General features: G+C 36.4%; 1 protein-coding gene across 4 annotated transcripts in view; it reads right to left on the reverse strand.

Moving 5' to 3' along the window:
* Positions 1-1,155: 1,155 nt before the first annotated feature.
* ATRX (ATRX chromatin remodeler) overlaps positions 1,156-27,227 on the reverse strand; it is an 89,143-nt gene continuing 63,071 nt past the window's right edge. For all 4 annotated transcript variants that reach the window (XM_075054246.1, XM_075054245.1, XM_075054247.1 and 1 more), the window contains 13 exons: positions 24,431-24,561; positions 24,048-24,136; positions 23,706-23,878; positions 21,149-21,302; positions 20,746-20,849; positions 18,549-18,657; positions 17,271-17,448; positions 15,658-15,852; positions 8,019-8,168; positions 6,691-6,816; positions 5,678-5,773; positions 4,981-5,109; positions 1,156-4,135 (listed from right to left, as the gene is read on the reverse strand). In XM_075054246.1, the coding sequence (XP_074910347.1) occupies positions 3,857-4,135; positions 4,981-5,109; positions 5,678-5,773; positions 6,691-6,816; positions 8,019-8,168; positions 15,658-15,852; positions 17,271-17,448; positions 18,549-18,657; positions 20,746-20,849; positions 21,149-21,302; positions 23,706-23,878; positions 24,048-24,136; positions 24,431-24,561 (1,913 nt within the window). In that variant the 3' untranslated portion in view covers positions 1,156-3,856. The remainder of the gene's footprint in view (positions 4,136-4,980; positions 5,110-5,677; positions 5,774-6,690; positions 6,817-8,018; positions 8,169-15,657; positions 15,853-17,270; positions 17,449-18,548; positions 18,658-20,745; positions 20,850-21,148; positions 21,303-23,705; positions 23,879-24,047; positions 24,137-24,430; positions 24,562-27,227) is intronic.

Below are 27,227 nucleotides of genomic sequence, written 5' to 3' on the forward strand. Positions count from 1 at the left end.
GAGCCGCCGGGGTGAAGTCCCGCTGGTGCTCGAGGCTGGGACGCAGCTCCGGGTACGTTCTGCAGCGCAGAGGGGGCGCGCCGGGTTCTTTCGGCACCTGAGCACGTCTGGGAAGGGAAGTTCGGGCGCTGCACGCTTAACGTGCGTTTTTCCACACATCTCCAGCTGTCGGACACTTGTCTTTCCACAAATGTTGAAAATGTATCCAACTCCAAAACTCCTTTTGCTTGAACTGATGAATTTACTCTTATTTACCCTCCTCAGAGTGGTTCTGCTTTTAAGGTAAGGACAAGAAATCCCACAGGGTAAGCATTTAACACCCGACACACCAAAACGTCGCTGTTAAGCATCAGAGCACCCTGCAGGCCCGTTTTGTCCAGGGGACTCGTCCCAGGACGCTCCCCAGCCCGACACAGACAGCCAATATCCAGCCTCCACCACATGCACGAGCCTCCCGCTGCCCCCTCTCAGTTTTTAACGAATTTAAAAGTTACAGGGATATTTAAAAACGCGTTCCCCACACTGCCCCTTACAACACAATTTGATTATTTTCACACCAGACACGATTTCCACAGCATCTGCCCTTTCTCAGCTGCGGCAAGCCCAGCTGTACCTCCCCCAGCAGACCCAGCCAGGGCAGTAACGTGGCTGCAGCACTGTCCAGGAACCATAAAAAAAAAAAAGCTTCAAATACAGAGAATGAGCATAGGGGCAGATTAAAACACAACCATCATGCCTTTTTTTTTTTTTGCGTAGGAAAGGGGTTTTTTTGCCTGCCAGGTGGGATTTAATAACTAAGAAAGGGGAGAAGCACAATTATGAGCTTAAAACGTACAAGCAGCTTATTCTAATTTGACCAAGTAGAACTTCACCTCGCTCGTAACAAATGATCATCGCTGAGCGATAACTCACTCTTCATTTTTAACAGACAGACTGGCTGCAAAAGCTACTATTATTTCTTATCATTTGAAAACCTGGACCACAACTATTTTCCCTAAATGAAATTAATGGCTACATCCAGTAACAGGTACCCCCGTGTAAAAAAAGTAAGAGAGCTTAAACTCACAGCGCAGCGCCGTTCTCAAAAGACACGTTCTCGGCCTGTATCCCTGCAGAGTTAACGCTGTATTGTTAATGTAGCACAAGGCACGTTGATGTATTTTGGTCACTTTATTAAATGAGATATTAAATAGTTTAAGTTTCAACTACTAAACAGCACTTTGAATGGTGAAAACACAGATAGTATATCGTCATACTTGAATGCTTCTTCTTTTTAAAAACACATTTCCAGTCCTTATATATATTACAAAACAGCCTTATAGGAAGAGGGGACACCTTTTCTATAGTACTTAAGATTATTTAATACAGAACTGAAAAGCCATCTAATAGAAACAAAGGCAAGTCTTCACAGCTGTATGATTTCAGCAGCCAAAGCTGGTTGATGGACTGAAACATTACTATACAACTGGGACAAAACATATACAATATCACAATACTAAGCAAAAACGCTTTACATCCAAAGGAATAAACAGGTTACAAAATGTGGAGAATTTAGCAGGCAAAACTGTATTACAAGCAACATTTTTATTCGTCATCTTAAGCCATTTCATCTAGTTAAAACATCTAAAACAAATATAAAAATGAGCCTTTTATTATCTTATTGATGTATGTTCTGTCTTTAAATATTTGTTAAAGCTTGATGTTATACTCAAAGCACATTGTTATGCAGCTAAAATGTCAAGTGAGAAACATGTATGCAAAGTGGTCCAAGTTTTATCTCAATGCTTATCTCGGATTTCTTCTTATGCATTAGTCTTCTGTTATCCATACTTTTGTCCAGAATGAAAAAAAATGTGCCTTTAAATGTTGCCTAAAACTTCCACATTTAAGTCTTTGAGTTACTGTAAAACTCCACTGAACATTCCCAGGTTTGGTAGAAAGTACTTCTCTTATTCACGACACGTAGGAGTATCGGTGAGAGTTGCTGAGAGTACATTTGCCTTCAAATGTTTGTCTCAAAGTCTCACGTTTTGTTTCTTCTATTCTGAGTATGTCTCTTTTTGCTCCCCTCCCCCCAAATTAAATTTAATTGTAGAGCTGGCAAAGCACTAGAACATACTGAGGTTCTTTTGTGGTATCTTGTAATAAAAGAGTCCAAGACAGCAACTTGTCAGCGGGTTTTGCAACAGATCACAAGCTCTGTTCAGATCACAAACCAAGTTTCAATCACAAAATGAAGTATCGCGTAAGATTTGCATATTTAGATGCAAAACCCACTTGTCCATTCAGGGCAAGAACTCAAACTCCTGCAAGAAGCTTTCCAGAAACCAAAATCATTTTAGTTCATGTCAGCAAGTCAGAAGAGTCCAGCAATATCTGGAGCAAACGCCTCCATCCGCTCAGTTCTCCAGAGTTCTCTGTAGTCGATACACCATTGCCTCAAATGTTCCCGTCACTTACTTTTACCCCCAGATTATAAACTTCTTTTGGTGGGGGGGAAGAATCAACCAAACTATATTCAAAGAAAAGCCCTATTTGTATTTAATTAGATCTTCACAAACACAAAAAGTGTGGGTAAAGAGAGTGCTAATGATATATAATAAACCAGAAATTTGTCTCTGGTCTACATTAAAAAAAAAAACAAAACAAAAAAACCCAACAAACCAAAATGAAAAAAAAAAAAAAAAAAAAAAAAATCAAGCTCTTTGTGTACTAAATCATGTTTTCACACAAATGAAAGGGAACGGGGAGGAGTGCATAACGAAAACTCTTACCTAATAGAGGAAAAGTTATTTCACTGTTCTGGCAGCTCTGGAAGTTGCTACAGCACTTTCTTTGTATCGATTTTAAATCAGCAATGGTTCTGCCATTTTGAAGTTGTTTATGTAACAGGGTTTGCCCCTGGCCACCATCACTATTTTAACCCCCCAAATACCAGGAATTCAATTTTCTTGGCCCGTCTCCCATTGCCGGCAATGGGAAAAGACAGTAGCACCAGCATTAAGGAGTTAACAGAAATGTACTTTGTATTGGACTCCGCATAGAGTAAATTAGCCTGTGAAGGAAAAACATCTCCACCTCTAAGATCACCACTTGTTATTCCATCACATAAAACTGAAAATAAAAAATGGCAGAAGACTAGGGAAGAACAATCACCTTCCCCAAGTCACTATTTAAGGCTGTATACACAGTTTCTATATAACTGCATGACTCAAAAGTTTCAGAGCAGTAGTATTTAAGAATATTGCACTCAATTCTGTTTCAAAGAGTATTTTCAGTTTCTGTTTCATTCAGCATAGATGAGATAGTATGAGTCCAGACCTCGGTCAAAAGGAAACTAGACTATTTCTGTTATAATATTCCCACTAATATAAAGAAATGGGTAAGCAGAAAAGTATTCCATAATTTGAGGAATCAACTCTAATCAAGAACTCAGCTGTTTACAATTCACATATGGTATACTGAAACATACAGACCTGCAGTCCTTCCTAAGCTTCTCAAATTTGATGACAGCTTCGCAGCTACTAAAAGCAAGCATAGGAGTTTAGACAGGAAACCTGCGGAGATGCTACTGTTATGGGAGGACTTGTTTTCACTGAAAACAACTTGTTATCTCCTGTACTCAACATATGTAAGAAGATTCTAGGCAACATCACTGACAACAGGGAGAACATTATGTCCTATTTAAACAAAGCTGAAACACTAATATGGAACATGGCATTTAAGGGGACCAACCGAACTATTTTTTTTTTTTTTAATTATTTTTTTACAGTTGAGTTCTGTTAAGCCATTGATTCCTAAAAAAATAAAAGTTCTTTCTCTGATTTTAACAATCCTTTAGGCTTTTAGTGCAAAATCACATTGATTTCCCTTGGGAAGGCCCTGGATTTTTGCCTCTCATTGGGGGTGGTGCTCGTTGTAATGGTGGTGGCTGCATACCACCAGACACTGACTGATACATTCCTCTCATATCTATCTGTTGGTAGTTGGAAGGATTCATGATTAAATTTGGAGGCTTTGGCATCATGAGATGACTCATTGCTGCTTGCTGGTAAGACATCTGCTGCTGTTGCTGCTGATTGTACTGCTGCTGTAGTCTTCTGTTCATAAGTATCCTCTGAACGCAACTGATTAACTGTGAAGGGAAAGTAGAGCTGTTGTAAGTGCATGACCCGTCTCAATGCTGCAAGTATCAAGTTCAGAGTTAAAATCAATTTGTTAGGGATAGCGTGGCTGAAGGAAAAAAGCACCATTGTTATCACCATCACTAATGTGATGGTATTCACAAGCTGATTACTGTAGAAACCATTTAGTAACACCATTTAGGGCTAAGTTCTCTTAATGACTTGCCTATTGTATCGCATGCAGCATTTAGGTAAGTTGCTACAGCAACATGCACTATACTGTGAAATTATTCCCAGGTATAAGTTACAACATTATTTGTCAGGTACTATTTATCTTCCCTTTGAAAGTCCTGCACGCGGACTGATGCTAAAAGTTTGTTTGCCTAAGAGAAAACTCTTCTCTTTGACATAATCTGGGCAACTTTGAGGTTCTGCAAAATAATTCTAAGCCAAAAAACCACTACCGATACTTTCCAAGATGTGTGTTTTGGAAGTTGCTTTCTGAGCTCTGGGAATCAGATTTCTCTTTAAGCCTCATGACCTTCAAGCAAACTACTTCAACAGAAAAATCTGGCGAGTATTTTTTTTGTAAGTGAACTTCTCATGGAGTCTCCTTCGATGAAGCTGAGCCATGCGATCCAACACACTGCAGAAGTCACCATCTCCTGATGTTACGTCACATACACCATCACACAATGCCAGCAAATACTTGACCCATTGAAACACACGTTCTGGAAGTACCTATTTATGTTCCTGAAGATACACTTCTAGTTTATGAACACACACATGCGAAGTCCATACTCAACATCCCAGTTCAAACACGGACAGTCAATCAAATAAATACTAGATATTTTACCATTTGTTGTTTAGTCAGGACATCGTTATAGATGGCTTCTCGGCGCTTGACATCAAGCTCCTGGCTTGCCTGTCTGCTTAGTGCCAGGGCCTGTACTTGGCTCTCTGTGAGTGTTACATTTTCTTTCCACTGAAAAGGAAAAAAACCAAAACCACCTTGGCACCAGTCATTTTAACAGAAGCGTAATGGTGACTGAGGTCTTGCATTACGTTCAGAGTTACATCAAGAGTTAAAACACAGCCCAATTTCCAGCAAATGCAAAATTTTACTTCACCAGAATCAGAACTATGAGTTATTAGTTCTTCTAACTGCTAATTAAGGTTTAATACACCTCTAGATTATTGGGAGCAAGTGAGAAATATGGCAGCCCAAGACAGATAGATAAGGACAAGATATAAGAAATACATCTTATTTGTGTATAATTATTATTCTTATTTGTAGAAAATCAGCATTTTCAGAGCATGGCAAATAATTATGGATCTAAGCTGCTAGTTCTCCAAGGCTCTGTGTCATCTAGGTACTATTAAGGGTTACTGCAAGCTGCAGGGATAAAGGTCAACACAAACTGGAAATTATATTCATTAATAATGCAATTAATTAGCTGAATGACCATATACAATAGTAATTTCTTTGCCTGATAAATGTTTAACGTTTTCCCATCTCCTGATCTAAACCTACAGTTATCCATTTCACTCACTATGGTTGAAATGATGTCTTCAAGGGGCTGAATTCTTGCTGCAGTTACACTGTTGGTTGCTTCCACAACTTTCTCTCTTCCTTGATTAATAAGGTCCTGAGAAAACACCACAAAATCAATTATAAAGCACAGATACAAAGAACACATTTCTTTGCCAACCTTTTACAAGTTTTCTTCATCTTTGCCTTGTGCACCTTTTTTCGCTCCATTTGCACAAGTCAGTGAGCCTAAGCTTCCACACAACTAAATTTCAGCATAGAGTAGTTGAACAGCATGTATAAATCTGTCAATTTGTACAGCAGACAATATTTATAAAAAAAATGGTTTTGTACCCAAAGGTTTTCAGATCATCCCAGGAGTGCTACATTTCTACCCAGGCAAATTTTCTGCGATACTGACTTCAATGACATTACAGTTTCAACTCATTCTGTGTGCTCAAAGCGTTATCTATTATGCTAAATTATCTATTTTAGCATAATACTGGCACACTGTGTATTATTCTTCAGGTGTATTCAACACAGGCCCCCTGATTTGCAGACTTTGTTAGAGCCTCACCAGACACTAGTAGGTACCATAAGACAACTGTGCTTCAACTCCTGCACTTTACAGCCTGGCATCTTATTAGGAAGAAACGTCCTCAGCTACTTCAGCTACGATGGCAAACCAAGACCTGAGATAACTGAGGAACAGAGCATGCGTTCCTCTGTCTCCCATTCCTTCTTGGACAGAAGACAGATGAAGGTAGAAAGCTAGATGTGGTAATTAATGTCTGCAAAGAATGCAGTTAATCTTCCAGAATCCTGAGACACTACACAGGTATAGGTTCATATCCATACAAGTCAGACTTCAGTGTAGCTACACACAGACACACACACAAAAACCCTATTAAAAATACGATACAATTACATAAATATCAAGATATTTAAGAATTACATTATTCATTATTTGTGACAGAAAAAAAATGCATGCTTGCAGCAACATAGCCATGTTACACTCCTTGGATTGCTACTTACCTCCAGCTGTTGATTACTCATTGCTGACAGAGCACCCAAATTGAAAGGAATATATGGTGTTTGAGAGTTGAAATTTGTGGGAAGCATATTGGTCCCAGTTGGCATGTTGAAACGCATAGTCAAGCCCTTAAAAACACAAAATGCACTTATATTTTAATAATTCTGATAATTCATGGTCTTCCATAATAACTTACAAAATACCATACGCAGACAAATCAGCCCTTAAAGAAGGCTACAAGCACTGTACACTGCGCATGAAGGCTAACCTATCTCAGCAAACTGAAAATCCTTTCCGAACCTCAATTCAGAAGGGCATTTTGATCACAGAGGAACCTAAGGTCTAGCCTTGAGTAATTCCGGAGTTTAGCTTAATTATAATTATTTGGTATACTAAGGAAAAAAAAAAGACCAAGGCTTATTAGTGTATCTTAAGTTGTTTCAGATGCATTCTTTATATTGCAAACCTGCTACTTAATGTTGAGTTTGACCTGACTGTAAGCTAATTTTGAAGAAGTTAAATGTATAATTTATTAGCACAAATATAAAGCTCATCTCCCATATGGATTTCTCATACGGCAGCTTCCATGCTTACTGCATTACATCTTCCTATTTCTTCTCCCTCACAAAACCTTCTCCCAGTACTCCATTTCATTTGTCATTTGTTCACGCAAGATGGTCAGTGGCAATTTATACATCCACTTTTTGTACTTTCAGATTACTGATCAAATCTGAATACCAAACTTTGACTTTCCAGGAATTTTCTGCTATTAGACTCCAGTTACACCAAATTATTATATTCCTTTTACAGTAAAAAAATCCCAAACCTGTAGCCAATTTACAATTTTCTTCATTCTGCCACCTACTTAAATATCAAACAAACAAGATGCAGGGAATAATAGGGGAAAAAAAAAAAAAAAGCAAGCTCTTAGGTCCTTTCTGGAAGGTGCTTATATGTTTGTGGGATCGTGGCAAAAAATTCTGGAATCAATTGTATGCCTTTAATGCAGCTAGAAATTCCCTCAAACGGCAAAAGAGAGGTATCACACAGGACATGAGTTGAGTTTTATTATGAAATAGAAAAAAATGTGTGTGTAAAAGGAAAGACTAACTTTTAAATGACAGTAACAAAGAAAATACACACAGAAGACCAGCATTGAAAGAGCAAACAAGACACGGTATCTCCATTTTTCATATGTCAAAAATTGCTTTACATATCCATTTCTTGGCCTATAACAAAATTAATTTCCCCCAAAAAACTGAGAAGGCAAGTGGTACTTATATCTGGAAAGGTTATTTTCATATATGTAAATCTGATTAGATAGCTTTACCTTCTTTTCTGCTTCATATTCTGCCCATGCTGCCTTCCTTTCTTCTTCAGTGAGTTCCTCTTCCTCCTTATGGTCCAGGAGTGAATCATGTTCGTGATATCCAACTATATACTCTTTATTGATTTGAAGCAATTCTGCCAGAATTGTATCCTGTTCAAATGAAGAGGATAAAATGAGAAGTCACTCAGTAGCTCTACTATATGTACTCTTCATGCATGCCTAACTTACTGCTTTGACCCAATTTCACAAATAGCAGCTCAGAGCACTTCACAGCGAAACAAAATTAAAAAATAATTTAATAGTACAATTTTCCTCAGAGGGAGCGTAATGGATTAACAATCTGTTACAGAGACGACAGTCCAATCACTTAATGAACCACAGGAATGCACTCAGATTCCACAACAATAAATGCAGTTTAAGAACCTAAAAAGAATGGAATGTGCTCAATGATTTTTCCTTTGCTTAGGCTGGATACCTGAGAAGACCTACCAATAATCTGCATCTACAATATATAAAGAGCACCTCTACTGGATTTAAAACACTAAGTAGTACTTTGGTCCATCAACTGTCCATCAGCATTCAACAGAAAAGGCTCTTTCTTAAAACTGTTAAGATACATGTCGAGATAAATAGTTCCCCACCCGTCTGGACTAAGAAAGGTCAAATCACTGTTATGAACTGGATTTGATCAGCAGGTTGCAATTTAGACCTCTATGTTCCACAAAACCCCTAATGCTTAATTGCTTTTAAGGTTAACTGAAATATTGACAACGTCCTTTATAATGACAAACTACTGTGAAGGTTTTGTTCACAGGCATACTAACATTTTGTATACATATATCTGTGTTTTTTATATATAAACATATACATAAAAGAAAGCTCCACTACAGGTCGGCATTCACTCTAAGATTCATAATACAAAACCAGTATCTCATTGAACTTTTGGACCACTCCTGAAACCAATGACAGTGAATACACTGAATATACTTTTTGCAGTAGAATTATATGAATACCTACAGGCCCACTCCACATCATGCCCTTATTCTGCTAGGCACATGTACAAACAGGAATATAAACTATCCCACCCTAACATTTTATAATCTAGATAGAACAATGATTGGAAAAAATGGCTTGTACCCACAAGCAAACAGATTTTTGCAACAACACTGGGAACTGCATGTGGAAGTCCTGACCAGTAATGTTGTCACAACAGAAAGCTGTTTGTTTCTGTGTGTGTTTAAAACTCAATTATGTTAACCAATTATTTAAGCTAGTCTTTTGTTTCATTCTTCTACTATCTGGTCTCCCTAAACTGGAATCAATGCTTTCATCGCCAGCTCTGCAACAAAACATTCAATGTAATATCTGCATGACTAACGGACGCAAGGAACAAATAACGCTATTTTTGGGGTGGTGGGAGAGAAGGCAGAAAGAGAAAGAGGATGCAGTAATAGGATATGATGAAAACATATAGAGGAAGTAAATGAAGAAGTCAAGAAGATATTACAAAAGTAAGCTAACACAATTAAAGCACTCTCAGCATACCGTAGCTGTACATCAGTGTGTGGACATGCATATGCATTAATTTCCATGGTAACACTATTACTGAAAACAATACTGGAATATAATCCACACTCACTTAGCCAACACAGTCTTCAAAATGTGGTTTAAATTACATCCAACTGTGTGTTTGCTTTTCTTTGTCTAAACTTTATTCTGCATTAACTTTAATGATGGAGCTTGAAAACTGGGATATGGAAGGTACTGCCATTTAGTTTGTTTAATTTTACAATGAAAAAATTAATAAATTCACCTTACACACACACACACAAAATCATCAGAATAAGTATTACTTTTAATTTGTTTAGCTTGTTGATAGAACAATGATTATCAGTTGGTTTATAAGCTTTAAGATGAAATCCTGGTGATAATGAAAAAATGAAGAGATACCAAAAAAAGGTTCTAAATTTTAAAAAAAGGTTTGTCTTTTTAAAATCCTGATATAAATTAAATGCTATAGAGAGATAAGTGTATTAGAAAGCAAATCCTCCATGAAGGAATGGGAGTTATGCTGTAATTCATAAACAAGTTTTTCTCAACCAATTGTGCATTTAATACCAAGGTTAAAAATAAAAATAAATTTAAATAAGCAGCAAATTCTTCTGAGATCAACAGCCTTCCAAAATTCAGAAAATTGTCCCCTAGTATGGAACTACAGTAAAACACATGCCCTGGCTATGTCCTGAGGTAGTAGTATAAAATAATGACATACTATATCCAACTGAATCCGAACTATTATTTTAATCTGCTTTTCCAATCTGCATTACACGACCGCAACTGAGCCAAGTTTTCATTTCACATAAAATGTGACTGCCACTCTAATCCACTGAACACTCTGATCTCCGAAGAATAAGCAAGGAACAGAGGGTACAACAGTGCCAGCTCCGAGGGACACACAGCGTCCCCCATTTTGTCTTTGTCCAGCCCCCACCTCATATACACTGCTCTGAAATACATACTGCACTGCTCAAGGTAAGCCACAAGTATTGCACTTATCACTGAGTCCGGCTATCAGTATTTGTGGTGAAAAAACTTTTTCCCATTAGCTACGTATCAGCCAAGTCTACCCCAGTATACAATCCTTCGGGAGCTGAGTGTTAAGAGCCTGTGAGAACCTACTTTAAAAAAACCCAAACCAATAGCCCAGTCATAATTCATCTTGATTTAAAAAAAGACTCCAGATCCACTATTAAATTCAGAGCAAAGTAAAATGTAACACCCGAAATACAATCATAATACGTTAAACAGAATTTTCTCACTTCACACCATCTTTTCCTTTTGAATTGCTACTCTACAGAAATAATAACAAAACCTGCTTATGCCTTTAGTCTGTGTTAGACAATGACTCACTACATTTGCATGAAGCTCATGGTCTATATACAGTAATTATTTCTATACTTAAATACAGCAAATTTGACTGAGTGATTACTCAGTCTTAAGACACCTGTTATGCCTTCTTTGGACTGAATTTCTAAAGTAGTCCTTTTCAACTCTGCAGGGATAGCGGATGAATAAAATCAAGCAGTGGAAGTTAAGACTAATTTAGTAATTCATGTGAACAACGTTCATAAAAATATTCTGTTAAAACCAAGTATTTACATTTGTTCAAGACGTAGAAGCTGTTTCAGAGGGGTAAAGGCAGAGAAATGGCACTATGAAGTTACGGTTATAGTGCAACAGGCATTTTCCCCCTGAGAATTGTACACACTGGTTCCTCAGCACTCCTCGAAAACCTGAAGGTCTTGTTCAGACTGCAAAGGGCAAAAAAACTGCTGCTAAAATTAAAAGTTGACATGAAACTTCGATAAGCTTCCAGGAAAGCTACATACTGCACATTAGCTGTGTAGCTTTTTATATAAAATAGCAACATTCAACATCTCCCTCCCCCCTAACAACACTTTCTAAGAAAACTGGTCTTTGAAACTTGGATTATTGCAAGAACAAATTTCTCAAGGATACGTTTTAAAAATCAAGTAGTATTTGTTTCTTCACTCACATAACGGCTTTACTTCTGACTTTTAAAACAATATAGAATGAATTCTCCTAACCCATTAGAAGCAAAAGAATTAAAAAACATTTTTTCCTTACATCAAAGAAGTTGAAAAGTGTGTTAAAACTAGGAGTTACAAGAACCCTAATGCTCAGCTCTGAATCACTCTTCCTCAACATACGCGATTCCTGGCTGCGTACCTAAAGAGCCTTCGTGCTGTGGGGTGTCACTGAAATCAAGAAGTTGTCTGACTGAGCAGACATCCAGCAGAAAACCTATCATCCCTCCAGGTTTTTCCGCATTCATGCTTAGATGGTTGAAGAAAAGATGGAGAACATTTCACCGAACTCCTATTCAGAACTCCCTCTAAAAAGCATGCTTGGAAGGGGCCAAGTCTAAAAAGCGTATTTTCAAACATCTTTCAAATATCCCATGTTCTGAGGAATCTGTTCTTTCAGAGCCCGGCTGTATCTCCACTTGACACTTTTAGTATATTTATGCGTTCTTACTGGGCATTTCACACGAATGCTGAGGATTACAAAGGTAATCCCTTACCTTACTGTCTCTGCACAACAGTAAAATTACACAGCGATAACATTGTTCAACAGATTATGCTTTGAAGATGTAAAAGAGGCCTGAAGACAAAGAGAGACAATTATACACAAAACTTGTAAAAGACAGAACTAAAGCCTTCTTTTAGCCTAAATGCCTATTTTGCTTTGCTGGTAATTATAAAGGAGCAGCCCAGTCGTTGTAAGCAAGGGGCAGACAGCTCAATGATGGAAGAGTAATACAGGTAAAGTTTTAGTGGCCTTTGTTTCCAGCTAAGAGCTGCAGAGATCAGGTTGGGTGTGCTGCACTTACCATGAACAGAGCATTGGAATATCATGCAACATGATCTTAAAGAAAATTTTCATCTCCAAATGCTGTGTAATTAAGCGATGTTACAATAAAAGGTTTTCATAAGCGTATCAATAGTCTTTTTAATCAACTTAAAAAAAATATGCTCCAAGTGTGTTGTTAAATTCATTTAATTTTTAAGAGGTTTTATAATTATAAAGCTAAATCACGCACCTCTGCCAAAATTACACTGAAATAAGGAATAGTTAACTTTCTGAATGAATAATCTTGCACAATTTAGAGAGTAACATCCACTGCAGCATCTCCTACAGACGATACTTGCTTTTGATTGTTTATATAGTATTGTAGAGGTTTGGATAGACCAAAAAAAGTCAGAATAGGAAATAAAACATAAAAGTTAAACTTACGATATTATAAATAAGGCATGAGCCACAATTCAATTAAACAGATCACAGGAATCAAGGAAGGAGTCACTGCAACTACTGGACTAGCTCAGTTTTATGTGCAAAGCAAGAACCTAATTGTGGATAAAATGAAAATAAAATATCCCAATCAGCTGAGCTTCACAGGGAAGACAAATGCAGCTAAAAATAATTAGAAAAAAGTGGGATCATCAAAATAGTAAACATAAGTACCAAATGAAACAGAGTTCTCCAATATAAACACCCTTGTGACAGTTTTCTACCTTGGCACTAAGCTCTACTCAGCCAGGCAAGGCAGGTCAATGCCAAATCAGCAGAGAAGTCGCCCTAAATCTAACTAATCGCTTGGCATTTTTCCTTGGCTGAACTACCCAGGATTCATTCACGATAACTCACCACTCTGATGGCTGACAGGACAGACTTCACTCCTACCCTCAGACTCCCTGCCCAAAGCCCAAATTGCAAGCAATACTTTACATGATGACAGCTACTGATTTTTATTAACACTCCTAGAAACACTTTTCCCGCCTCTAACATTTTGAAGAAGTTTTCACCACAACTATACCAGCGACACATGAAAAACAGATTAGAAATGTGCACGTAGTATATACTAGAATGCAAATCTTTAAAAGGATGAAATTCCATTCAATACTATTTGCTAAAACCATGAAAAAAACAAAGAGAATTCCAGTACACAGATTTGCTCTATTTACAGCCAGGGACTTGGTTAAAAGTTTGTATTCAACTTAACTTACACAAACCTTATACTGATGGTTGAAGAGAACTAATACCGAACTTAGTATTTTAAACTGAATGATAAAGTAAGTTTGGGTTTTTTAAGCTCTCTCTTTTACATTATACTTCATTCATTAATTAATTTATTATTGTAAAAAGAAACAAGTAACTTTCAAAATACAATTATTGCATTGGATTGATCAATGCTTTGAGTAAACATACTCGGTTGCTTCATAGGTTTTCAACCAAATTTTATTTTCTTAAAAATAAGTAGCAGCAGCAAATGGTGATGCATTAGCTATGAGTTTGTGGAAGCATAAATGTATATGGCATAAAGTAACTAAGAACGTAAAAAAGATAAAATAAATACCATTAAGTACAACCTAAAGGAAGATGTTTTAGGAGGTAAAAAAAAAATGAATTTGCCAAAATAAAAAATGTACAACATAGTAAAAAGGTAAAATAAAATTTTCAGTCACCTACAACTTACTGCTTACAGTGAGAAACATTGTAATAAAAAGAGCTTAGATACAGTCATTAAAGTTTGTTTTCAAGGGTTTTAAAACGCATGTGTAACAGTGACTAACACTTACACGGCTAACACTTCCTAAATCCCCCCAGCAGCTGCACCGACACTGTAGGTGGTCTAATAGACTGTTTCAGAGAATGGCTTAACTATTAAGAATGCCAATGTGATGCCTGACCACAATTTATTATATTATAGTGGTCTACAGATAGTCTAGAATGGAAAGCATACCATTTTTCCTTGGAAATTAATAGAATTACAAAGTGGAAAACCTCCCTCCCCTCACCCAGACACTGTATAATGACATAAACACAGTAGTAACTCAGAAATTTATCCAGTTAACTAACTATAGGTCACACATTTACATGTTACTGTTTACTAGCTATTTACCTGGTAAGAAGCAAAGATAATTGCACAACAGCTTAATGATGAATTAGTCATTAGCAGACCACATACACAAAGAATATAAATTAGACGAAGTACAAAACCTTAGCGTAATCTTAAATACAAACTGACTTGGAAAAAAAGAATAAAATAACTGAACCAGTTATTCTTTCCCCTGAAGTTTACTTCTGCCTGACTGTAAAAGTTATATTTTTTATTTTTCAATTCAGGTAGCAAATGTTTCAGTTCCCTAAGTACCACATAGGATATGAACCACTACTATGTAGAGCAGTGACAATGAACCACCACTAGACATGCCACATCCGTTACTAATAGATTTAGGCAGGCCTCAGTGAAAACAAACGATTATGATCTTAAAAGTTCATTTAGCACCAAGTTGGAAAAAGGTCTGGCATCACTGCTTCAAACTATCTCAGAGTACAGATCAGCATTCTCACTAAGTTGTGTAAATGATTGTCTACAAAAACATCACTGGTCTCTGCTAGTACTAGCAACATTAGAAATAGCTTACGAAATTCTTAGCTTGCCCAGTTTTCCTCACTTAAACAGCAAATAAATGCAACTTTTTCCGTATCTCTACCATATCTCTATTAATGGTCCCTACAAGAAGAGTTAAACAGGGAATTAAAACCCAAAAAGGCTTGGCAAAGGAGAGCATGGATTAATGTGACTCTTGCCAAGTCTTACCTAGGTAGATAAAACCCAGACCTTGAAGTACAGTATCACCTCACAGATATGTTGTCACAAATTGAGGTAATGTTAGGTACCACCAGCACCCACTTAGATGTTAATTTGGTTCTTGGCTTCCAGCTTCCTGCAGTAAAACCTCTATTCACTCAAATTGTGTGAAAAAGTATTTTTGTTTGTTCTGATTTTAAATTTTTGTCTTTTAACTTAAGATCTTTTTCTTACACTGCCCATTACATTGAAGGGAAACTCATTATCTAGTTCACTATACCATCTGCTATATTAATTACATGTTTTATTGTGTTACCTGCTATTCACCTCCATTCGAAGTGAAAAATACTGCTCTAAAGTGAAATCACAGCAGTCTTCTTCCAGGACCAAATACCCCATGTCCTTAAACAGATATAAGTTATTTTTATAGCATGTAATTCCTAGTGATGTGCATCAACTTACTTTTGGCAACATTGGTGTATCTCTCTTCTTTTTCTTTTCTGAATTAGGATCATCCAGCAAATCTGGCTCAAAAGTGTACAGCTCTGTAAGTTCATTCATAGTAAAATGCCGTTCAACTTGCTGTTGGTCGACAACCCGGAAGGACAATGACTGTTTTGTTACCTGACGATCATAGATCTTATCTTCCATTGTTCCCTAAAAAATGAAGACATTCGCTTTCATACAAATACTGGACCTTCTTGTCATATAGAAAAAAACCTAACAAATATAAAAGAGCTAGAATACCAACATAACAGTGCTCTACTTTCCTCATTTCTTTGACCCTGTATCTACAAATCTACCTAAAAACACTTTGTCTGCTGAGGGGAAAAAAAAAAAAAAAAAAGAAAAGAAAAACAAACATCCTGGAAGCAAACACAAAGCAGTGTGAATTGTGTACGTGACAGACGTAATCTAGCTATTGACTAGAATAAGAAACATATTTTTTCAGTAGTGTTTTGAAGAGATCCATTTTTGCTTCAATTCCCCAAAGCAGGATTATGACAAAAAAATGGCAATTTCCACAGTGTATACCTTATTTTGCTGCTTTGAGCAGCCTGTAAAAAGGAAAACGGATACCATATCACTGGGGTGGAGAGGAGAGGGGAAGGGAAGCAGTCAAGTCTAATTCATCACAGCTGTGTGTGAAAAAATTAGATCTTTGATGAAAAAAGGAAAATTACTTTTTTTTTTTAAAAAAAAGATGATGACTACGAGAAGTATGAGAACAGCACAGCCTGTTCTGAACATCGTAATTTAAAAAGGATATCAACAGTTCAAAAGTGCACATAGAAAACTACAAAAATAGACCAGAGCCTGAAGAAAAAAAACATGTCTGACAGTAACATGTTACAAAAAGTCATCTATTTAAGTTGGCAAGCAAATAGTGACTCAATCAAGAGTTAAGTACTGTTACTGGGAAAAGGTCTGCAGTCTACTCTGTAACACCTGAAGAACTAGAAGATGAAGCAAGACACTTCCTAACAGAAATAACAGCAATATACTTTAAAAAAGCATAGATTGGTGACCATCAGAATTTTTTCACATCTTTAATATCTGTAGGGTGAGATACAAGTTTTCAACTCATGACTGGATGCCTGTTTATAAAAAACTCCTTAGCCCACTGTGTTTTCATTCCAGTTAGACAGTCAGGTGTCCACAGTGCAGGGATCTGTGAAATACAGCTACATTGAGCAACCCGATTGCCTAACAAAAATCATCCTCTATGCAGTCGAATTATTCAATTAAGACTTTTTAGTGGTGTGCAAATTAAAAAACCCGAGAACACTATTCCAAGTCTGGATGTGTGAATTGCTGCTAGAATTCCAGAATTTGTGTTAACAGCATCAGATGAGATGGGCTTAACAGGAAATAATTTCAATTGTTACTTATTTTACCAATCTTTCCTTCAAAAACTTTTTCAGTGTTCAAATACTGCTATCAGATTAGGGCTGGAAGATGACTGGATGAGCATGGACCACTACAGATTTCAACACCAGTCCAAACAGTTACAGTCCGAATAGTTACAGTTTTGCATGACAAGAATATCACAAAAATATAAGACAGAAACCTACCTGAGCCAAGAACCTGTATACAAACACAGGTTTGTTCTGCCCAAAGCGGTAAACCCTGAAAATACTCTGGATGTCATACGATGGGTTCCAAGAAGCATCAAAGATGATTACTCTATTAGCAGCCACGAGGTTAATTCCGAGGGAACCTGCTTTAGTGGATATAATAAACAAGCGGCCTCTGGAACAGAGAAAAGTTGCAAAATATTAGTATTTTGGAAAACAACTGTTGTTCCCATGTTGCTGTGTTACTATGGAGTTGTTCATACACTGAAATAACTCAAAAACTTCATTAAAATACTGTATTAAGCATAAAACAGATGCAGATTTTACAAAGACACCACTTTTAGCAAAACATACACTCCCAGAAATTTAGGGCCTTCTGTAAACCAACTGTTAACAAAAACTGGTGGGCAAGAAAAAATTTTTGGTTTTGCATTTTCAAACTCTAATAAAATTAGTTATATCAAATTAAACCATAATTTTAAACAGGCATATCCCATGCTATGGAAACTGTTGCCTGGCTAGCAAACTTTCAGGGTAACTCTAGAATGACACTGTCTCTTTGATGTATCTGCTTTTATTGAGTCCCATCTCACTCAGGTTCAACTTAAAATGAGCTCTTGACAAATACCTGACAGAATAAAGTATTTAAGAGTATTAACACTGAATTAGTTTACTTTGTTCCAGTTAACTTTTTTTTCTGTACATTATAAATGACTGTAACATAACTACATACTTTATTGTTTAAACAGATATAGGAAGGTGAAGCTCCTTAGCTTCATTAAACTTGTACCAGTTTGTATCTATCTATCTACCTACCTATCCAAATCAGACTTGAAAGTCCTATCTTGTATGAACAGAGGATGGCTAGGAGACAATTCTGGAGGCAGCTAAGAGAGCTATATGCTTCTGACTGGGCAAGTGATTGCCATCTCCTGGCCAGACCCCACAGGGCTCTGACCTTCCCAGGTCCTTATATCCTTGTAAGTAATTGTAATAAAAAGACTGTGTCTGATACAAGTTGCTTACAATCTAAACAAGAAGGAAACAGCAAGGAAACACTGAACAAGTATTGATCAGTACAAATGGAAGTAATCTCAGGAAACCAGAAACCTATTCTGTTGCGTGTTTTTTGTGCAAGTTCTGCACCTGACAACATTGTGGTATTTATTTTTCTAGCCTTAAGATGTCATTAAGCTAATACAAGTAACAAAGAAATAGAGAACAAAAGAAAGAGAAGGGGGAAAATTAAAGCATATGTAACAGAAGAGATCTCACCTCACATTAGTTTCATCATTAAATTCTTCAGCCCATTTCTTTCTTGACTGAGCTGTAGTTGAACCATCTAGGCGATAGTAATCAATGTTTCTGAACCATTTTCCTTCACCTATAAATGTAAAAGTCAAATTATTAAAAAGCTGATTGTGTAAGTAACCAGACTGATAATACTGGATATACGCAACTCTCTAAATAGTAAAAGAACAAATATGAAACATAAAATATACTATTCTCTGACATTATAAAACAACGGGAGAAGACTATAGGTTATTTGAGATAGAGAATGTTTTTGGAGAATATAGGTGCTTGCCACAGCCATGCCTTGAAAATTATGTAGTGAAGCTTGCATAACAAAATACGTAACATGACAGAAAATAATAGCAATTCCATTTGTGGTGACAATGATCATCCACAAGCCTGCAATAGCTTCTACAAACTCTAAAACAATCTTGCCTAAAATGATTCAAAACCAGAAGAAATGTTGTCAATGTCATTTTACCTTGCAAAAAGTATCCAGCATCTATCACTATTCATTTCTTCTTAAGATTTTTTTTATTTTTTTACAAAAAGATCAACTGATATTAAATGAAACTCCACAAAGCAGTTTTATACAGATTGGAATTCACAGATACGTATTTATAATCAAATTATGTTCCAAGGTTAAATTTTAATTGAAGTATTTGAAAAGACCTGAGCTGTTTTGGTGTAGTTCCTCTTATTTTTCACTATTTCTAGTTGTATATATACATTTGCAGACATATGCCTTAACTTGGACCCAAAGTTAATTCTAAAAAGTAACTACATCTAATCCTTAGGCATTGTAGTACTAATTGTACTTTTCTAATGGATCTGTGTAGTTTCATATTACACAACTAGTGTAAGTAAGTCTCTCCCATGCAAATAGCATTCGTAAGTAAATGCTCAAAAGGAGATTTCAGAAGTCAAGGTCTAATCATTTTGGAACTGAAATTCAGAAAAATCTTTTTGAGTTTAATTACCCTGTGAGTTATGGCTACTTCTTGACAGTTGGGGGAAAACCCCATAATTACAGCTGATAGAAGATTTTCTTCTCCCCTCAATTCACAAGTAACCTTCCATTTTCTTTGGCCATCAAGGTATATGCACACAAAATGAACCCCACTGTGCCACCCAATTTTAAAGAAAATAGCATTTTTAGGAGACAGCACTGCTCAATACAATCAATTAAAAGAAACAGACTGTTGAGTTATGTCAGGAAGGTCTCTACATGGTGAGTCTTGCTATGATACATAGTCGAATTGCTTACGAAAAGAACTACCACAAATGAAAAAAACCCCACACCCCTTAAAACATTATCTCAGACTAAAGGCACAAACTCCATAAAATACAGACAGCTCCTAACATCTGAAGGTGACAAATGTTCAGAAGCTAAGGAATCAACAGCCAGAAACAATAAATCTGTGAGAGAGAGATACCAGAGATCTTCATCTAACTACGGTGTTGGTATTGCTAAGCCACATTTCTCTTATGCAACTGTTCAACAGGTTTACACTTAGAAATAAGGTATCTGAAAGGAACGGGAGATTCAAAGGAATTCTTCAATCAACGCGTACCGGGAACTGAAACTTCACATAAAGATGAACTGCATCATTAGGAGCTCTAGGAGGATCTCACAGAGTAAACAGAAGAAACATCCTATGCAGAGGACATGGCTAGCTAGTGAGAAATTCCTCGCCATTTGAGCATCACTAGGATAATAATTAGTTCAATACTTTGCTTATGAAAATAAAACAATCTACTGCAGCACATACAAAGCCTAGATTCACATTTTGCATGTTCTACACGATGTTTTAAAGTAGTCTATTTTCTTTCATTATCCCTCTCCTAGTAGGAAGGATCAGAATTTGCCATGTATCAGCATATAATCACTGTCGTACAGAATTTAACAAAATGCCTTCTCTCCTTTCAGATGGTGAACATTTAATCTGCTTCGGCTATATTAAGCACAGATGATACAGAATGAAATCAGAAGCAAGAGTCCATAATGGGATAGCAGAGACCACCTGCAGAGGAAACCAATAATTCTGCCAACATCAGGAATAGTACAGAGCATACAATACTTCTAATGAAAACAATTACTTCAAATCCATTCCCTTTGGACTGAAGAGAGACTTGTAGAAGAGTTATTAGCTTTGCAATTGTTCAAGATGACACTCACCTTTATAAATAGGAGGCTTCTCTTTGTCAGTTTTCTCCCTGTTGGCCAGCTCCAGAAAATCTTCTATCAAATCCAGAGATATTAGGGACTGGCTAAACACGAGGCTGAAAACAGAAACAGGGAACCACAAAATTGACCTCTGAGGTTATTTTAATTATTGTAGCACTTTACTTGTCTTCCCTCCTCACTCTGATACTACCTTTGAAACAAACAGCCTTTCTAGACACAGAGAAAGACTTTGGTGGAGTATCTGGATGTAAGCAAAAACTCACTGATAAAAATGAATATAGCATGCACATTTGCTTCAGAAAACGGAGCTACGGCATTATGAAGACTGAATGAAGACGACTGTCAGGCTAACACATTCATAAGGTCATTAAAGGTATTTCTAGAACTGACTTACACTTTGTCTCCAAGCTCCTCTGCCATTCGAAGAATTTCAAAGAGAAGCACCATTTTCCCAGAATGTTCCAACACTTCAGCATCTGCATCAGTGACGAAATCTTTGTACCAATCTGGTGCTGGGCTACCAGGATTGGAAGAGGATGTAGCTTTGCCTATAAAAAAAAAATTAAAAAAAAAAAATTTAAAAGATAGAGGCATGGTCTCCGTTTAAATGCTCTGTAATGTCTGAACTACAGAATTGTTTCCTCATTATTAGGTTTAACTGGTATGAAAAGAGTTAAACAGGCAAATTAAAAATAGTGTTTGTACTATTAGCAGCTACCACATTAGCAGTTATCAATAGCACAGGTCATCAATAAGAGTCAAAAATCCCCTTTTTGTGTTGCAGGATATTTGGACAAATGGTTCTACTATCTCCATCTTTTCTCCAACAGTATTTAACAGCTGTGTTTCCAACAAGTATGCATGTTTGAAAACTCATCCATAAATGTTACAGCCATTGAAAAGAAGCTTTCCATAAAGAAAATTATTTCAATCTCAAACTAACATCTGAAATGATTGGAAAAAGAAAGAGAGTGGTCTTTTGGGTTACCTAGTTCATCTATCAAGATGAACTCTCTGGAATAAAGTTTCCAACGGTACAATAGTAGAGGTGTTTAAGATGAAACCCGTAAGCCATCTCCTCTTACTTCTGTTAGGCTCAGATTTAGGAACTTTTTTTCCTAAGCTAATTTAGAAGACAACATTAGCATATAGGGGGAAAAAACCCCCCACATCCCACCTTTTTACTAATTTACAATAGAGGGAAAAACCCAAACAAATTCCACCATCATATTTTGCCTTTTTGCAAAGTTCTTTAAGGAAGTTTCTTGTCTGCTCATCTGCTAACACACCATTACACTAACTAAACCTGTAAAATACATACATGGGAACAATCCTATTTTTAACATGTTACTATCTTATAAGTTAATTTTGTTAATTTGACTTAACCCCTTAAAAATATGGAAGTACTAGAACGAATTACAAAATTCAGTTTGTCATTGTAAAAATACACCAAAATAACTATGCACCTAGCAAAACAAGTCTGTTGGTGTCTGTATCACCCACTCAGAAGTGTCAGATGCAGACGGTGCCAACCTTTAACAACACTCCCATTATGTTTATTCTGAATTCAACCAGGAGAAAGTATGTATTCAGCTTTATAATCAGAACAAGAAAGGCAGACAAGAACCATGAATTATCTTGATTTACGTTACTTAATTTCTTCTATGACATTTCTATGATCTTCAATTTAACCTCCTTTGCATTAGTGATAAAAATTGATTGATTAGTTTTCTAACACTAACTGTTATCACATAAAAACTCTGATCTACTGAAATATTTACTTACATAGCAGAAGCGTTCTATCTCATGAAGAATTCAAAACATTTGTATTTTCCGCAAATTAGTTGTGACACACCAGTAAATTTCAGGTGCAAGATAGAACTGATCTTGACAGAACTCACATTTCAGCCTTCCTTCATACAAGCTTTTAAAGAACTTATTTTTCAATACCAGAACAAAGAATGAACAAGTGAAGAATGAACAAATAAGAGATCTCGATGTGCTGTGGGAAAATCCTACACACACCACCTATCTATTTCTATCTTCACCCCTAAACTTTGCAGAAGGGGTCCCAACAGCTGCAATGAGATTGAAAGTCTGCCCGCAAACCTCGTCTGGTGCAGCATCAAATGTCTATTTAGAAATTCTGTACCTACATTAAATTGAACAAGGTTGCCTGAGAGAGGTAAACATTTAAGTGATCCAGAGACAGAAACTCATCCTACCTGTAATGCAAGTAATTACTTTAATACATTTAATCTGTATGTGTATGTGTTTTACACACATACTCTAACACTCTTCCCCTTACACATTTACAATATGTTCATCATTGGGATGGGGACCAAAAAAAAAAAAACAACCAAATTCTCACCTTAACTGTCCCCCAAAATTATTTATTTAGAGAAAGTGATTAGACACATAATACATTATACAATCAGAAAACTAGCTCTATGATACTAGATGCAAGAGAAAAGCTAGATTATTAAAGGAAAAGCCAAAAATGAAATGTACAGATATAAGTAATTTGAATAACAATCTTTAAAAAGGTCTCGTATTCTTGCTGCATTATAGCTGCTTGCTCAACATCCATTTCAAATTCCAGGTGCAACAACGAATGACATGCACATTTCTTAATCTTTCACCAATACGTTTAAAAAGAGATAAAAAGCAGCACAGTTCCTCTGTTAACTTTGTATCGTTTTGTACTTATGAATTGAAAAAATTAACTGTGCAGCTTCCCTGCCACAAGATGCCCCGAGTTCTACATTGCCCCTTGTTTCTCTAGGACGAGTATATTATTAGACGTAGCGGGAGCTGTAAGCATAGAAGCAGCTCATGGAATTACAGAACTTGCCATTTTGCAACAAAGCAGAATACCTGACAGCCCTCTCAAATGGCCTTTCGCAACATGAAGCTACCTTGTATTATATTTACTTGTATATTATACTCACCTTCGTCTGATTTTGTAACAGATGGAGGGTTGTTTACAAGCTCTTCTGCATTTCCTTCTCCACCTCCACGAGATCTTGAATTCCAGACTTTAATGACTTCAACATCATTATCACTGCCACTTCCACTTGAGCTACACTCTTTCTTCACTTTTTTCCCCTTGGATTTTTTTTTCCTAGAAAGGTAACATTGTACACCACATTATTTTTGAAAAATTCTACTGCTAGAGAACTTATTCTAACAGATATGTAAAATAAAAAATAAACATTCACTTTCACTGAAATCACTTAAGTTCTATTAGGGAAATAAATCCAACAAATATCAACAAATAAAAGCTCAATTACTTTGCATAATCATCAGAACTTAAGCTCATTGAAGTTTCATCGGAATCTGAAGCTATGAACTCATCCAGACTGTCTTCATCAAAATAGCCCTCAAAAGAGAAAAAACAGAAATTTTATTAAGTATGCTCATCCAGAAGCTTTTATTAAACCTTTAGCCATCTGCTTATTCTTCATTTAAACAATGATAAGTTCTACAAAGGGTTGGCCTTACAAAATGTTTTAAGGATGACAACATACCCAGAAACAAAAACATGACAAAAACAGCAGCAAAATTACCCCACAGCAACAAAGATTTCCATTAATTTGACGAAACTTTACCTAGCATTTGGCAAAGCTTATTTGGAAACTTCTCAGTAGAGAGTATTTTGATATATCTAATTTACCTTATTTTCTTTGCTAATATAGTCCAGCTGCAAACACCAAGGGTGAGTCCAGATTCTGCTCAACATCTGGAAATCCTGGAATAGTTTAGCTCCAGCTTTGCCTCTTCCACCTTCATTGCCACTACCTACACCTGACAATAAAGTTCAGGATTTAGAATGAAACCTTGAAGTAAGTTTGCCACATACTGTTCCCCCTTTGAACAATCCGTTAGTGCAGTACTGAGTGTTCTTTCCAGATGCACATCATATTGTAATGTCTCTTGTAAAAGAGGTCAAATTACTGAGTCACAGGCATTTTTTTTCCTAGTTAAAGTTGTCAAAATTAGATTTTCCCCTTTTTCTTGATAATGAGAAACATGATTACATTTTTACATAAAAAGCACATTTCTCCCCAGTATAGGAATGAATCCAAATTGTCTTAAAAGGACAGCCATGTCTATTTAGGTTTTGTAAGAGCAGTCCAAGGTAGAAAACACAAAATAAAATTTGCATTTAGGTTTCAATGAATTTGGCTTACTATTTTGAGTTACCTTTATTTAATGACTTGTAATGCTGCAGTATTTTGTTACAATAAAGACTCTAAAAAAAGCCTAGCCTAGCCTATTTTTTCATTGTCCAAGCACTAATCAGTGCTAAGTCGTACAATGTTCAGAGAATTAAATTTCTTTTTTTGTAGTTGCAATTTCTTATTAAGCAGCACATTAACTTCAGGTTCTTGACACAGATTGTTTTTCATATTTATTATATGCATAATTTAAGGCATGTATACCTGCAAGAAAATAGTATTTATTGCATCACAATCATCAAATGTCTACGGCAAAAAAGGCACAAAGCTTGTTCAGTGCATTTGCTCAATGCACAAGACAATCCCAGTAATCGTCTACACAGTATAAATATTTTAACAAAGCAAGTTCTTGCTATGTTTTAATCACACAACAGCTTCGAGTATCTTCCCATTTGTGCTCCCCTGTGACTTTGGGAAATGGAATTGTAAGGACAACAGAAATTCTTAGATTTGACTTCCCTAAACCTGAGCTAACATCACAGAGGAACTTGCTGTTAACAAGTTTCAGCTTAACAAGTCCTATAGACTTTTTAATTTTCTATATTACAGAAGTGAAAGAAAACATGTATCACTTTCATTAAATGAAGGAAAAACTTGGTAAAATTGCATTTGAAATGGCTATTTTAGTTTGTGCCTGTTACAGTGCACAGAAAAACATAATTTTAAAAATTTGCAGACAAGAAGCAGCAATTCCCCTTCCATAATTTATCTTCAGTAGCAAGACGCCCTTCTTTAATGAAAATCAGAAAGCACGTTGTCTTCTTTTGAAATACAAAAGTAGTGCAAGAATTAATGGGGGGTATCAGCAACCAGCAGAGATTTGCTCTGAAGACTTGAGCCATGGTTAGCTTAGACAGCTTCTTCTCCTCTAGAAGAGGCCATTTGTCTTTCCCTTCTCTTGTTTTCCCTCTTCTTTCTCAAACTGTCTCTGGCACTGACTGAGCTGACCAAACTGGCAGGATGCTAACCCAAAACGAAGACAGAGAAAGCAGATAATGCTTTCTACCAGTTTAGGGAGTTTAAGCACCCCACAAAGGGCTGGTAAGTCATGAAACAGTACAACTCCTTTTGACAAACGCAAACTTAGCTAAACTCAAATAATTTTCTTGAGCTCTTAAAGTCTAGGCAGATGAATTAAACTACCTGATAGGCAGTGCATTTTCTTACAGTTAGTTACACATATAACCTGTTAATAAATTAATGGCTCCAACAATGTAGCAAATTTGAAGCTCACTGTAATAGGCTTTTTGCCAGAGGAAAACCTTTCCCCTAGCAGACACTAGACTACAGTCTACTTCCTCTTATCTGCTGCCTGCTTTATTAAAAAAGGAAGTATTGAAAGCCATTGTACGTAATGAGTTCCATAAAGACTAAGAGAAAAAAACAGTTGTAAAGATACAGCACTAGCTCTTATGCTAATCAATGATCTGCAAAAGATTTACATTGCTATCCAAAAGCATGGCAGACCAACAAAGCCAGTGTTGGGAGAGTCTGAAATTACAAAAACAGCCCCACTCTGTATTGGAAATAGGCCAAAGATAACCTACCAAACTACCGTAACTGTTGTGATTAAGAAGTTCCTATGAAGAGCTTCAAAGATGTAGCCTAAATCATTCAGATGCATGCCTGTAAAGTAAATAGCTAATGCTTATCATTTTTAAGCTACTAGCCTTTGGAAGGCATTTAGCATGATGCAGAAATAAAGAGAACACAAAAAACCTGCTTTTCAGAACATTTATATGAAGAACAGCCAACACAGAACAGACTGCAGTACAGAACTAATCAGGAATCAGCACTACACATAAAGGTTTGGGCTTATTTATATACTGTTTTGAAGTTCTATTAATGTAAGAAGGGGGGGGGGGGTGTTTTGGTTTGTGGTTTTTTTTAAAATAAAACACAAACGTTTTTACTCCTTTAGGGTAAAAGGGCAAAGCGGGCAGTTGGCATTTAGGGATCCAGTTATTACTGGAGGTATCTGTAGAAGCGAAATTACTTTCACTGGTCCTTCAAAACTCTTTCCTTCTATAACTTAACCAAATAGAGGCAATAGACAGCAGAACCGTGGAAATGAAGTCTAGCTGGCAGTTTATCTAGGAGATCACAAACTGCACTATCCAGAATCTAAAGTCATTAAGATAACACAGTGAATTTCATACTGCTATAAAACAGCTTAATTTGAGATACAATTAATCTCTCTTGTAATTAAACTTGGGAGAGTAACCAGAATAG

Source organism: Buteo buteo, chromosome 22 (assembly GCF_964188355.1).
Source record: "Buteo buteo chromosome 22, bButBut1.hap1.1, whole genome shotgun sequence".
NCBI lineage: Eukaryota > Metazoa > Chordata > Aves > Accipitriformes > Accipitridae > Buteo > Buteo buteo.